The sequence below is a fragment of the Excalfactoria chinensis genome, chromosome 5 (assembly GCF_039878825.1).
Source record: "Excalfactoria chinensis isolate bCotChi1 chromosome 5, bCotChi1.hap2, whole genome shotgun sequence".
NCBI classification, from domain to species: domain Eukaryota; kingdom Metazoa; phylum Chordata; class Aves; order Galliformes; family Phasianidae; genus Excalfactoria; species Excalfactoria chinensis.
The window spans coordinates 55,669,305-55,685,225 of NC_092829.1; the positions used below are offsets into that span (position 1 = coordinate 55,669,305).

The 15,921-nt window shown below is 38.6% G+C and overlaps 1 protein-coding gene across 7 annotated transcripts in view; it reads right to left on the minus strand.

Moving 5' to 3' along the window:
* LUZP2 (leucine zipper protein 2) overlaps positions 1–15,921 on the minus strand; it is a 148,160-nt gene that overhangs the window by 100,166 nt on the left and 32,073 nt on the right. For 3 of the 7 annotated variants that reach the window (XM_072337226.1, XM_072337225.1, XM_072337227.1), the window contains exons 2-3: positions 7,999–8,061; positions 1,552–1,910 (exon numbers count right to left, since the gene is read on the minus strand). In XM_072337226.1, the coding sequence (XP_072193327.1) occupies positions 1,552–1,613 (62 nt within the window). In that variant the 5' untranslated portion in view covers positions 1,614–1,910; positions 7,999–8,061. Of the gene's footprint in view, positions 1–1,551; positions 1,911–4,519; positions 4,535–7,998; positions 8,062–15,921 lie in introns of those variants that run through there. The other 4 variants (XM_072337224.1, XM_072337229.1, XM_072337228.1 and 1 more) reach the window with 2 other exon arrangements.

Genomic DNA, 15,921 nt, shown 5'->3' on the forward strand with positions numbered 1-15,921 from the left:
ATCCCGTGCAATCAAAAGTTATACACTCAAGAATATATACACTCCTCCAAGTCAAAACGTTCACAGTTAGCATTCATGGGTCACCTTCAAAGAATATATCACTTCTAAATGAGTAGAACTATTCATCTAAATTCACAAGTTTCACTCTTGGATGCTAGTGAATGTTTCCTCAGACTTGTTCAATCAGAGAGGAAAGCTATCAAACACTTATATGTTACAATCCTCTGTGATTTATGTTTCTAAGAGCCTTGGAGTTCTTCATATTGACTGGCACTGCGGTCTCTAAATGACAAGTGTCACCCCAGCAAAGGTGCAGTAGGAAGGTAATGGAAACACTGATACTCCTCACTTCTTCCAGAATTCAGGTGTTTTCCCACACAGCTTTTCCAATTAACATTTTCACATGTTTGCATATGCATTGAGTGATTCCCCTGGCACCCTTCCCTTTGAATAGCTTGCAGACAGACTTTTTTTCCCCTTTATAAACTCTATAAGTATTCAGACTTGAAACGTGTTTGTTTGTCTCTGCAAAGAGTAAAACAATCAATCAAACAAACCAACAGCTACAGGAAGACATTTTATGAAGACTAAGGTAACCAGCATTCTCACGACCAACATACACATCCTCTGATAGCACGCTTTCTGAGCTTAGAAGATGACTGTGTATTTATTACTATCACAGCAGAGAAATGCCAAGCAATAAATCTAGGTTTATTTTCTATCAGCAATGGGAATTTAGGAAGCCTGGACTGAGAGCAGGGTCATTAGGACATACCAACTCAGCAGCCAGCATTAACTCTTCTCTAAACAAGACAATAGGATAGAGTGTAGAAGCTGCATCTTTCCTTGGCTGAACACCTTATGCCCACAGCACAGAAAACACACCATCTCTGAGCAAGTGGACACTATTTCATCAGAGCACTGAACAGTCAGAATAGTTATTTTCAGTCTGCAGTAGGTTTTGTTCACTTTCTCAGTGACATGCTGTACTGCTAACTGGATTGCAGTAACTTTTTAACGTTACCTGGCATTGAGGTAACACTGCAACACCTCACCTGTATTTCACAGTGAAGAAAAGCCATAAATCTCAGGGTCTTAGAGGATAAGCCACAGGCTCAGATGCAAAAGCCTGAGCTGGGATACGATTACCAAAGTGTTTGTTTTTCTGTACTAAATAGGAGAATATGTTAGTACATCCTTTGTTTCAGACTTCCTTATTTCCCACAAAGCACAGTGTATGCTATTGCTGCTGTAGATATGAAGCTCATTTTTGATAACTGTCTTGGTTTCATCTTCTAAGCTGTGGGTAAACTTGATCAGGAGCAGCTCTTTAATGGCATATGAAAACCCAGAGAGATCAAGTAAAAGATTCGGTGTGTCTCAGAGGATCAAGAGGAGGAAGAAAACAAGAATCAGAGAAGATAGCTGCGCTTTAAACTTCCTACCCCAGCAGAAGCTGAAACCTGTGTTATTCCTCTCCTGAATACTGAGAGTAAAAGAATAAATAGCAAACAGAACAGAACTGTAAGCAAAACAGCTCTCTGTACTCACCTAGTGCTGAAGACCAGTGCAGGATAAAGAAGCAGCAAGTAATAAGCAGGGAGGAATTTCATGATGTAGCCTCTCTGTTTCGTTCTGTTCCTCCCCGATCCTCTTAGCAGCGTCTCCTGCCTCCTCTCCCGACCGACAGACGACTAACGAGAGGAGCTCGGAGTGGGATGTGAGCTCCGGGAGTGATGTCAGAGGCAGCGAGCTGCTGCTGCGAGTCCACAGCCTGCTCGAGGCGATCCGTCAGCGTGCTGCCTCCAGCCGCGTCCTGGAGGGTTTGATAGTGGTGGATGGGGAGGGACAGGCAGGCAGCAGCTGGCACTTGGCTCTGAGGTTATGGTAACAGGGCTTAGGGATTGCGCCTGGAAGAAGAAAGAAAACGGAATGAAAATGGCATCATTTTCTAATTAAAGTCTTCATTTGAAGCACATCTATACAGGATCATGGCACAAAGGCACGATATGCTTGGAGCAGGCAACAGATAACAAATCAGCCTGACAGACTGGATCTGGAGAGGTCTCACCTCTGCACAGCAAGAATTCACAAATCTTTATGTCAGTTAGATATGAATTCACCCCATTGGCACGTCAAGTTGAAGAGGAGAAACAGATCCCAGAAATACTTCCTTGAAATATCGATGTCATCTCTAACAACCCCTCACTAGCAGAAGCAACTCAGAAGCCTTTAACAGCACTTCAGACTGCTTTTTCTGCTTTATTTCACATTATTTCATGTGTTTTTATTCCATCTGTACTTGACCTCGATTTTAAGAATACAAGTAGAAATCACTGTCAATTGAAAATGCTTTCAAAATCCGAGCATTCTTTACTCTGTCACAAGTGAAGCTGGCAAATCATACAGCAGCAGAATGCTGAAACAAATAGGCAGCCATCCAGCCCAGCCTTCACTGCTTCCAGGAACGGGGCATCCACAGCTCTCTGGGCAGACTGTGCCAACACCTCAACATCCTCTGAGTAAAGAACTAGATCAGATCATTAGAAGACAGAGTTCTGGCTGTCTGTGTACCTGCCAGGTTACATGAAAGGCATCCTTTCATGTATATGTTATATAACACATGCATAAAAGTTTCTACACTTTAGTATGGCGTGTCATTACATTCAACTGTTTGAAGAATACGTGCTGATTTTATCAAAGCCAATAGACATGGAAACCTCTTAGAAATTAGTTTTGACCCTTACTAAGACATCATGTGGCTTAGAGATAGAATTATAATTAATAATTATTCCTTGTCATTGTTAACAATAAAGGGAGGGGGAAGGGAGAGAAAAGGAGAACAAGAAGAGGAATATACATAGGAAAAGGAATAAATAGTACCAAAAAAAGACTAAAATAATGTCTGAAAACAACTCTCTGCATCCCAACTATGATATTTTCCTGTCACACCTGGCAGTAAGTTGTATTTGACCGCAGTAATTTAACTCAACGTTTATTGTTATTTTGATGCTACAGTCAGAAACAGTCACGTTGCCATGGATACTTATGGCAGAACAGTTAAAAGGTCATAAAAAGTGCAGTCAGTTTCTCATTTTCTCTTCCAGAAAAAAGAAGTTAACTCTACCAGGAGCCTTCCGGGTATCTATCAGCAGCTACAACTTTGTCCATCCTTCCTTTATATACAACCATACAGGATGAAAGAGGGACAAAGACAAGGCACTAGGGAGTAATTAATGCTCAATTATACAAATCATGGTATGGGAATTGAGGCTTTTAATCCATCTGGGCACAGCCAGATGCACTTCCAGGCAGTTAGGAGATCACAACACTAATATTGTTAAATAATTAATAATAATTAATTAATGTTAAATTGTCATAAGGCAAAATGCTCTTAACAAAATAGGAAGGGCAAGCCTAAGTCTCAGGATGAAATACTGCAATGCAGTTGGGCCCAATATTTCATAGTCACATGTACAAACACATTCCGAATGTAAAACACATACAGCAACTGCACACATTAACTGTGCTAATGTTCTTGACTGATACCTGACACATTAGCAATAATCACTTTATGAGACAACAGGCTTAGAGTGACTGATTCACATCTCAAGCCTCACCACGTGCTTCAGTACTGTGACAATCTATTTGCTCTGAATCATGAAGCCTCAGTGACTTGCCTGAATGGCAAAGGAAAGCACATCAGTGTCATAAGTGTATTTAAAGTGGGATTTTCTGCCAGTCCTTCTTTAAATGCCTATATTGCATTTCCAGTTAAATATATTTCAAGCAAGACAGAATATTTATTGTCACTTAAAAGCATACAGAGAAATAATTACTCAGAATTATAGCTAGCTAGCCTGACTTCCACAGGCATCTTTAGAGGAAGCCTTATGTATTGCCCAAAATTTTATCTTTTTGTTTTGAAGTACTAAATATGCTTTTCTACTAACATGCTTAAACAGCATATAACACAGCAAAACACTGTCAAAATAGCAGCTCCCAATACATGGATATTTCATACCTTTACTCAGCTAAACGAAGGATTCAATTGCCTAAGGAGAGTTTCTAACTTCACAGTGGCAAGGAAAAGGGGAAAAGCCAGCATAGTGCTGGAATTACAGCTTAAAAATCAGAGTTGATTGGCAGCTGCTTCAGAAATCATTTTGGAGGTCATTTTAACTTGGTAAGAAATTCCCAGGGAAGCTCTTTCTTTACCTAAGAACCAGCCAGTTCAAGACTTCATTAAATTCATAAATTAAATTCCAATACATTCCAATACTATTCACCAACTCTGCTTTGAGCAGGTTGGACTTCCAGCTCAAATTACCCTGTGATTCTTCAGCAAATACACACAGCACACAGAGGTTTGCTGTTCAAATGCAAAGAAATGAGCGATTTCAGAAATGTGATTATTGAAATAATAGTTAAATGTCACTCTGTGAAACCTCCTTTCCCAACATCCAAAACAGCAAATATTGTTTGCAAATAGCAAATCCAAAACGTGCTAAATACTTACCGTACCCTGTTTGCTTAGTCTAGTTTCACACTGCAGGCCTACATTCTAGGCAAAACTGGAGCTGCAGTAAGTCGTCTGGAAGCAACAGAAAGCCTTGACTGAACCATTACATAGAACAACAATATGTTCTAGGTATCAGGTTCAACATAGCTCAGACCCATTGGAGCATCACAGTTTTTACTTATTTACCCATACTTACATGTATCACAGAATGGCCTGGTTGGAAGGGACCTCAAGGATCATGAATCTTCAATCCCCCTGCCACAGGCAGGGCCACCAACTTCCACTAGACCAGACTGCCCAGGGCTCCAGCCAGCCTGGTCCTGAACACAGATCTCCTCTCCCAGTACTGTATTTGAATCCTAACTCATCATCAATTAAAAAAAAAGCTGTATGTAGAAATAAATCCCATTAGATGGGTTGAAAAGTGTTTCAACACCTAAAGTTCTAATGGGATTGAATGCAATTCAAGAAAGAATTATTACATCATTAGAATATTTATGTCTTTAAAAATATCCCCATCCTGATGATGCAAACTTAAAAGATGATGGTCGTGCCACTGAAACTTGTGTAAGCAACATAGTTAAGCACTTTTTTGATCAATTCCCATAGAAATTAAGCTCTATTTACCTGTTGGGAGCTCACGATGTGAGATACGTGTTCTCTTGGTGTGGGATGAATTACACATAGGATGCTATTGACAAGATTCTCATATGCAATTCCATATTAGTATTTATAGCCCCATGTGACACATCACAAGTAGTCTCTGATAAAAAGTATAAATGTACATTCCAATAATGTGCAATATAATTACCTGCAGTGTGGAAAGCACATGCATAAACCATACATTTATTGCATCATCCTGGAACTGTTAACAGCTATTTATGATGGTCATAAATATGTTTTCCACTTAACTCTATACTTGGTTTGTTTTACTGTGTTGTTTTGTGATATGCAAGTAGTTATGCTGTTTTTATGGTCAAATAGAGGATACTGCAATAGGCTGTGAGCAAAGGAGAATGTCTCATGGCATTCTTCCACAGAGCTACAATAGAGTACATTGCCTGATCTCACCTGCACCAGTGATAAAGCGTCTTGGCATCCCATCCCTCAAACAAGTCCACATAACTTCTCTGGATGCAGCAGGAATGAAGTAAGGCTCTAAGTGATAACTGGATTTCCTTGATGAAACAATGAGACTTTCCTAATTTTTCAAACTGCTTTTTTTGTTATATCCTATTAAAAATCTCATTTTTGAAAGCTCAGTGCAGATCTAATTCAAGTTTTATTAGATATGACATGCATTAGAATTATACTATCAAGACTGTATCAAAATGTCATTAGTATAGAACTAAAGGAAACTCGGTGCAAAACTTTACATCAACAGTGAAACTGTCACACTAATAGCATATTATAATTGCATGGTTTAAAATTCTTGTAGATTCCATATTATAGTGGCATAATTGCACTTTCTTCTTCTAAACAAAGTAAATGCAGCCTGCAGGGGTTGTGTCAGCCTGCCACAGCATTACATTTATTTCTTGTATTAGCTGCATATGTGTTTAATACACGCATAATTAACCACCTAAAACTTTCACATTCTGTTTACATTTTAATGTTATTTTTCACATTGTAAAGTCTATTGTTAAGAATCTGGTCAAATCTAGGTTATGCCATATTTCCCTCAGGAAGCCTATCCTCAGTTAAACCTTCATTCCATTGCAGTATTTCAGCGCAGTCCAGAACCTAAAGCTGCATTCCTTAACCTCTTTGTTTCTCCAGCTCACCTTGCAACTAAAAAGGTGAGAAGAGGCTTCAGCAGGTATCCAATACACTGTCCACAATCCTTTAGATGGAGTAGCACACAAAATTATGTTCATATAAATAGAAAAGATGTTAAAAAGCAAAGAAGTAACCTTAAAAGATGGAAACCAGACTGATGTGGGAGACTCATACTGAAAAAGGCAAAGGAAAGAGCTGTCTTCTGCCACATGCAGTTCGCTTCAGGACAAGAAACGCAGTCACAAATGTCAAATACACATTTTCATGCATACTCGCTTCAGAACAGTTTAGAAAAGCTAAGTAGATGAAATACCCAAGCACAACTCTGACATCTTTCCCAAATCCTGATGAAATTCTTGTACTTAAATGGATGCAATAGCTGCAATGCAAATTGATTACCAAATAGATGAATATATAGATTGATATACTTTTCTTCTACATATATATATTCTATTCAGAGGAACTCTTGCTTTATTACTTCCATTCATTATTGAGTTAACACATATTCTTGCACTGTATTTCAGTTTTTGGAAGAAATACCTGCACAAATATTCACATGTAAATCTCTGCAAAGTAATACAATAATACAACACTCATCTCCACAAATGCTTTGTCCTTTCCTACCTCTCTGCTCTAACCTAATTTTCTAGTGGAAGGAAAATGGATCAATATTAATCTGTGAAGCTAAATCAGAGAAAAAGGATGACAGAGGACTGTGTCAGGGTACAGAGCTAAAAGAGAAGCTTTAAACCTTAACATTATGGCTGGATGATCGCTGCTTCTCTTTCAAGAAACGTGAATTCTTGCAACGGCCAATATGACTAACAGCTATTCTAACTTTATTACCATTGCCTAGAAGGTTGGAAAAAGGATGTGATTCTTTCATTACATCCAGCCTGGGTCACTCATTAAAGCACACCACACAAGATGGCATCCACATGTGCACCTTTCAAATCCCTTTCTTTAGCCACAGCATGCTCTATGGAAAAGCTGTTTATTTGAACTCTGCACGTGAAAGGCAGATGTGGCACCAAGCACTCTTGTATTTCAATAGTAACCTCTAGGAAAAGCTGACATAAGCTGAGAAAAAAGTAATGTCCACCAATGGTACCACAATATAAAATACTATCCATAAATGGCAATGGAACTGAATGCATAAACTACCTGACATGAAGACTGAACAAGTTCAGACAGAACTTTGAAGGTTTTAGATAACATATTGCTCAGTTCACCAATTGCGAGCTTAAAGACTTTTCAATTTCTGTACAAGTTAAAAAACAATATACCACTATGAAATTGGGTATTCAGAAACATCGGAATCCATTTTCAACAGCGTTTGTGTTGATACTGACTTTTCAGCATTAACTTCCCCAGAAAAATGAACACGAGACAAAAGCACGCACTTCTCTGGCAGCTCTGACTCTTATCTTTATAGGGTTGTGTTCTGGGAGTCTCAGAGAGCAAATCCCTCTAAATTTAAGGCAGTACGTTGTTTCATCTTCCTAGCTATTTTTATTATTGACTTGGAGGCAGACGAACCAGCAGAAGGCTGGCCTGTAGCAATGACCTAAACAGGAAAATTCAATTAAGAAAGGTAAGAGAAACCCTTAGAGGTAAATTGCTTTTTGTTGTTGTTCTCATCCTTATATTTGAGGATCACACTGTCTACAAGTCAAATCTGACATATTTCTTCTTACCTTCCAGCCTCGTACGTTGTTTGTGATGGTGGGTTTATCAGAAGATCATTTTTCCATTTTTATCTGTAGAAGTAAGAGGGAAGTAGTGGGCTGAGGCACTGGACTAACTCACTCAATACATTATTACAGCATTTCCACTGAGCTTCTTCACTAACCTAGGACAAACCATGACATTTTAAAGGGCTGCCCCATACCATATACTAAATAATCTTTACAAAGAACTCTGTAAATATAATCCTTGAGCTGACTGCTTTTCATTAGCTAGCAACACTGACGTGTCTAACTGCTATTTTTCTTAAATCAATACTTTACAATGGAAGACTCTGGAAATGCCATGAATAGCTTCAGAAAGCAGTATGTATCTGCAAACTGATACTTTGTTTTATTTCATTTACTCATTCACTTAAATAAATGACAACATACACCATCCCGCATTAAGTAGTTAAATACCCTCTGATAGCTTTCCTATATTTCCTTGACATTTATACTTACACGCTAAATTAATTTCAGTGTTTGACAGTGTGAAACATCCTTACTGCGGTGCCTTCAGTTAGGTTTGTATTTTAACAACAGTGATAGGCTTTGCAGGTCACAAACCAGGCATATAATTATCTTTAACTACAGTCTTGCAGAGCTCCAACAACAGACACGTGAAACCCATCAAAAGGTTAATTTGATAGCAGACTACATGACCAAGAACCACAATATACAGGGTTTGGGGAAGTAAACTTTCAATTCTGTGCTTGACATAGTCCAAGGAAGGTCCCTTCCTTTATCAAAATCTTCCAAATAGAACTATATTGACCTTTATACTCCTCATTGACATCCTTCCAACTGTTCAGCCTGCCACAGAATCTTTAACAGCACTGAGCACAAGAGCCTCAGACCCATATTTTTGCTTCTACAGATTATCCTCACATTCAATATCACGTTATCATTTCTTCCCAAACTTGTGCAAACATTTACACCTATAGTTCCAGTAGAGTTAGTGGAGCCTGATCGCAGAAACTTTGATGCAAGCAAATATCACATAGCTTAGGTAATAAGGGTAGCTTTCATACAACGTAAGTCAACTATTGCATTTATTTTATCTATGCTCATACTAAGGGTAATTTTAACACCTTTTAAACAAAACAACTCAATCCTACTATTAACACACTTAAATCCAATAAATAAATGTATTTTTTTCCCAAGAAGTAGCTGCAAGAAAAACATGCTTGTCTAAAGAATGCAACAAACTGAGGTTCACTATGTAGCTCTCTGAGCTGTTAGACTACTCAAAACTCTGATCTATGGTGATGAATAATCCATCCCTTAGCAAAGAGAGTAATACACAGAACACACAGATAAACATGGCTTAGAGTACAAACATCCACAGTTTAGGTTTTATGCCCTTGGATACTTTTATCCAGCCTAAAATTGCTTCCTGAAGACACTTGTCCATTTTCCTCAAGTCTCTAAGTTGTTTGTTAACAACTATTTTTCCATCACAAGTAGAGCAGTGCCTTGCTGGGCTTAAGGTGATCAAGATGCATTTCTCTACAGCTCTTGCTAGAATCAGACAGGCCCAAGGAAGAGGTTCTGATGCTGTACACTTGCATGTTAGATCAGTACTATACTATGTCCACTGAAACAGCAGCCCCAGTTCCAAACAAAGCAACTGGCACAATTGAGCCATATATTAGACAAATGAATAATCACAAGCATCTTGTGTCCTATAATAAGACTATCTTTAATTTCTTTTTGCAAAGAAGGTCAGAAATCTCTGGAAAGTGACCTGAAAGCACAAGCATTTTGTAATCATATATTAAAAACCTTGACATTTTTGCCTTAACTTAGTAAGGTCTGTATTGAAGTGTAGACTGAAATATTTGATTTTAAACAAAGTGATATTGCTTGTATTTCCCACACACTCTTGCAATACATCTTTCCAGTCCAACTGGTATGTTACTGATGACATAGTATGTGGTTCATGTTCTTTATATTCTTTATGTATTCCTCCCATAATCACTCTCCTTTTAGGGCACTCATTCTCCTCAGCCACGTACCAGCTCTACATCTTGCTACTCACAAAGCAGCAGGTGGCGAGGAATAAACACTGCTGTGCAACTTCCTCAGCACAGCCATAGATCTCTGGTCAGCTGCACAAAGATCTCATTGTAAACAACCAGTACTTGTAAGTTATCATTTATTTTCCTGCATGGTGGAATTCAGTGACACCCCTTTGCCTCATATGTGCTTCCTGTCAGACACCATTCTGTCAGACTGCTGCCATCTGTCACACAGCAACAACATGTAAGGGAATATCAGTGGGAAGGTTCAGTCTCTACTGCCATACCACAAGCAGCCACGTCTGACACTGTAGACTAATGTCTTAAAATAAAAGGCATTACTTCTAGAGTGGCCCTCGTATTAGATGAATTTTATTATTAGCTTAATGTGCATCACTCACAAAGAATGAAGATTCCAAGAATCCAAGAAAACAGATTTCAGATATTTTAAAACGTTAATTATTTCAAATGAATCTAATGCCTCCTTTCTCTCCTTACTACCAGTGCCACAAAGTAGCTGGCTTTGTGCTAGCCCTGAAAATCTATAGTCCTCATCCAGAGCAGACTTCCTGAGGGCTTCAAAGTCTTGTCATTCACCTTGTTTGTGGTTTTGGTCATTACTTTCACTCATGCTGAAATTTACATTAAGGGAAGTGGGTACCTTACAGTTCGTTTCAAAGTCTCAGCCTTTTTCTTCTTGAAACAATAAATTGGGAAAGAAGAAAATCCTTTGTAGTGGAAGGTAAGGAAAAGGTAGCCAGATGGGCCTTAAAACAAACCAGCAGCAATGAGCTTAGGGAGAAAACTAATTTGCTAAATATGATACCTGAATGTGAGATAACATAATACAATATAACAGGCATTCAGACTAATGAAGGAGAGAAAGCTCATCAGTTCTATGCAGAAGTCAGGCAAACTACACAAAGTCAGATGGAAAGCAGTGGCTGACTTCCATGCTAAGTATTAACCTATTTCAGTCTATGTTATTTTCCCAAAGGACTTTGGATTCTGACAGTCAGTGCATTTCTTTCTGGGCTACATGAACCACTGTAGGTTTGCTGTCATGCTTCACTTTAAGTATATTATCCTTTCTGTATTTTTAATTTCATCTTCATTAGTTTTTAAGCCCTCTGATATCTAAAGATTTCTTTTTCCTCTTGTACTTCATCAGCCTCAAACACCCAGGGTAAAAAAGCTCATCATTTCCAAATTCTTTGGGTAAAGGAGCCTCCAGCCTGAGGCTAATTAATAAAATCATTAGCCAACATTTTAGGAAATTACAACTGCAAAAGGAATAAGAAACAAAGTACACCAATGATTAGAGTACTTTCTGCTGCAACTATCCTTTAATTCCATAACTTACTGACCTATTATAAGTCTACGGGACCATTTTATAGTTTGCATTTTGCTTTGAAGCGTTGCAGATATGCCTATTAACCCCAAGAAAGTGGAATATTTTGGGGTTTTTTTTAGAAAGAATGTTTTGTGATATCTCCAAAATTCTTCCTAATATGCCTACCTATCCTTTGGCAGATTGAAATTCATTAGTAAGAACGACCCAAAAAAGATTAGAGGAACAGCTGTACCTCTTCCTTTGTCATTTAAGAAAAAGGTATTATTTAAAGGTGTCATCATTGTAATTAAGTCCATCAGACTCCTCACTGATTAGGACAGAAGAGATTCACATCATGCTTTATCTTCCAGTAGTTTCTGCTGGAGCAATTCAACTCTCATCATTGGATGTCCCCAAATTTAGTATTTCTTGCTGCAGTTTAAACCTGCAAGTAATTATTCTAACAAGAGTCCATTATCTCTACTTCTAAAAGTACATTGGGTTTTTTAACTATCACCTTCACTTCCACCATCACCTCCCTTTCTCTCTTGTTCCTCTTTCTCCCTTCTTCAGGTGGGCATGCTTTTCTAACCTATCAACTTTCACTTTTAAACCATACCAAATCTCATTTTTCATCTTGTGCCTGCACACTGTCAGCACAAATAAAACTGGGTACTCTGTCAGTTGGTGTGAAAACACCCTTTGTTTCGTTTTCATAGATTTAACCAAATAAACTCATTGGTTGCCCATAATGACTTTCCTTTAAGAAAGTAAAAGGCATCACAAGATACACTAAGCACATGCTGTTACCTGTCATAAGGCTGACAGGACGTTCTGAAGGCACAACTGGATGATCTTCAGCTATTCTACACCCATGTGCTGAAATGAGACTGAAGACACTTCATTTTGGTGAAGGCAATAAAAACAAATAAGATAAAGTCTTCTTACTACAAAAGGAGAGAAACTGTCCCATTATTTTAAGTGATAATGGGATATTTGTGATACTTTCCAATACATCTCTAAAGTATGATTATATGTACAAATTGTATTTCATGGCTTCTTTGTGCCATTATCTTGACTATACTTAATCCCAGTACTTGAGATCAAAAATATATTCCTACCATCTTCCTTTTTTCCCCTCTAATATCTTGCTGAGTTCTACAGACACACCTCTAATTATATACAGATCAGAGGCAACAACAACAAAATAAGTGACAAGGGAAATTCTTATACAGTTTAAGTCTTTCTATCATTGTTGCTCTTTGGAGTTCCGTGTTTATTTTTGTTTACTGGAAAGAGCACACAGTGTTCCAAGCTTAAACACCAATTCACTCAGGAGAAAGCCAGAATGAAGTTACAGCGTCACAAAACCACTCACTAAATACTATACCCTACAGTCATAACTGCCCTTCTTTCCAGAGAATATAATACCTCTGTATTTCTTCAGAAAGAAAAAGAAGCACAGACTACTGTGGACAGTGGAGTTAAGTCATCTGGATGCAATTGCCATCAGCTAACAAATTCAGTCACATGACCTCTGCAATTACTAGAGCATTCATTGTGACAAATTTATTATTGCTCTCCTCATAGAGAGTGGACAAACTGCATCCTGTCTGCAGATGAAGTAGCGCTGCTCAGTCTTATACTGTTGAGAAGACAGACGTGAACATTTAGTATTGTATCACATTGGAGGCACTCTGCTCAAAACATGCTGTAATACTTGTGAGAAGTTTGCATTCTAGGCCTTAACACAAGCATACGGACGCATACGTTTCACAGTCTAAAGATGTAGAATAAGTTTCCCAGATTCAATATCACATCCATGCATACATACCCACACAGCAGTCCATGCGAGTGAGCCAGGGTTCTCAAACTGGTCTTGCTGTAGGAGCGCATATCACTCTTGGCAATAGGTCCCTCTATTCCAGACTCCTCATTTGACAGCTAGCAGTCCAAAGCATTTATTCCTCTGCCACGCTGATACAGAAGCCCTGATCTAGCTTGCCGAACCTCACACAGCAGGTGTGAATTCAGCAGAAATCAAGATCTTTTACAAGGCTTCACAACTAGCTTACAGGCCTGTCTATGAGATTGCTCAATCTGTGCAATACAAAAGTTCAACAGGTCAATTGCAAATCTCATCCATTCCAGTGAGGCAGATGTGTGCGTGTATGGGCGGCTGATGGATTTCAAAAAAAAAGTGTCCAAACATTTCTGTTCCATCTGAATAACAACACTTTGCTTCAGAAAGAAATCCCCAGTTATCACTTAAATACAGATAGGATTTTCCTCGTGAAATAATATAATAATGGGTTCTACTTGGCTTTATTTAACAATGTATTTCACTATTGATTAGTCTTACCACTATGCTGCTGCACAGATGTGATAAGCAGCTTCAATTACTCTTCCTGGATAAAATACATGGTGCTGGCTCAGTTACATATCCTAGCACATCACAGAGATGTTCCTTTGCCATAGGAAAGCAATTCCTCTTTCTACATCCACACATCCTTCTTCAGTGGCAGACAAAGAATAAATATCAGTGGGTTTTGATCAGCCTAAGGAAACCTCAAGAAGCTTAAAATTTGTAAAGACTGTTACTCAGAATACTCATATTCCAAAAGCTGGGAGATAATCTGAAGTGAATTTGAGCGGTTTGAAGTTTATCATTGCTTTTAGTAAAGAGGGCCAAACATAAACAAGGTAGAGAGCCGAGTGGGGTTCTAAAGAGCCTCCCATGCTCTGAGAGCACTCAGCTCAAGCCCATAATTCCTTGAGAGATTTTCATTTCAGTATTTTATTTCCAAGTTATCAGTCAGGATCAGATTGAAGTGGTGCCCACGAGAATGCCTTGAAGATCTGCTCAAGCACTTCACAGACACAGGAGTTGTGCTGGATCAAATAACCCATGACCACAAACATTAACTCTATTTGATTCCACGGAATCATGCAATCATAGAAATACCAAGGTTGAAAAAGACTACTGAGATAATCTATTCTGACTGTTCACCTACCACCAATATTGCTCACTAAACCACATCCCTCAGTGCCATATCTCCACCAGTGACTCCCCCACCCCCCCAGGCAGCCTGTGCCAATGCCTCACCACTCCTTCTGAGAAGTAATTGTTCCTGATATCCAAACTGACCAAACCTTCCCTGGTGCAACATGAGGGCATTCCTCTTTACAACAGCACAAACCATATACGAACATGCTAACTTAGACATCAGGCTGCATTCAGACAACTGCAGTATCTTTTTGTGCTTGTGGCCTTTGCGCAAAATCAAGTTCTTTACAGAGTTAAGCCGTTCTCCAGGGACTCAGTGGATGTTATCTTAAGACTCAAAGCAGCTGACAATTTCCTTCACGTCTGTCCTGGAGCAAGCCCTCCTCCTCTACTTCAATTACTTTCAAAGCACATTTCTCTTCAGACCACTGAGATCTATCTAAAAGGCTATAATTTTGCCGCTTCAGTCAACCTCTATTTTTATCATACTTACAAGAAATATTCTTAGGAGGTACTTCAGTGCAACCAGCTTGAAAATGGAAATTCCCATCCCTAATTAGACACTGACAATTTACAAGTCTTCCCTTAACTAATTCAATCCATTACAAAGATATTTACTAAAGCAGAAACAAGATAGAAAATTTCATTTATCCTTTTTTCTAATGTGCAAAATAGTTTTATATTTTTATTTTTAATGTTTCATTTCATCTATCCTTCAGTGCTTGAAGGGAGCTCGTAAGCAAAAGCCCACAGCACTGGGTTAGAGCCTGATGATCTTTAAGGTCCCTTCTAACTAAGACTAAGCCATTCTACAATTATATACTAACTCCCATTCTGTTTTTACACTCACCTGTTGCTCTATGATGAGCAACACTGTGTACATCTCAGATTTGTTTTCGTAGCTGATTCTATTGTGCGCAGACATAACATTAATTCCTATTTCTCCCCAACTCACAATATTTGCTAGAGCTGCTGGATACCCCAGAGCACAGCACAGCCAGGCACAAGACTTACACCACTTTCAGCTATAACAAAAGCTCCTGCTCGGTGTCCCCTGGCATCACTTCAGCCCCTCAATTTCACTTCTATTGACAGAAGCCAGTTCTGCAGTGCAGTTTCTTTAATATCACACTGCTTTTCAGAACCAGCTTTATAGCATTGCATTGCATATTTCTTACCATTCCTTTCAATTGCTTTGCACTACCATGCCAGCAAGCAAACTCTCAGTGCTGGCAGACCCACTCTTCGCTACTTCCTGCTTTAGTTGTTCCTCTCACTACAAAGAATAGTAGTAAGAGGATGAGATTTATTTCCTTCACAAACGTTTTGAGTATTTCAATTCGGAAAAAGACAGCTTTTAGACTGCTATGTTTTACTACATTTCAGTTCTAATACACACAGCCTTTTATGTTCAAGCATATTAGTTAGGAGAGCCTAACTTCAGGATTTTTTTTTTACATAGAATCAATAACAAATAGAACTGTATAGATAAGTAGTCTACAATATATGCAGCATAAAAATAACAGTGGTGA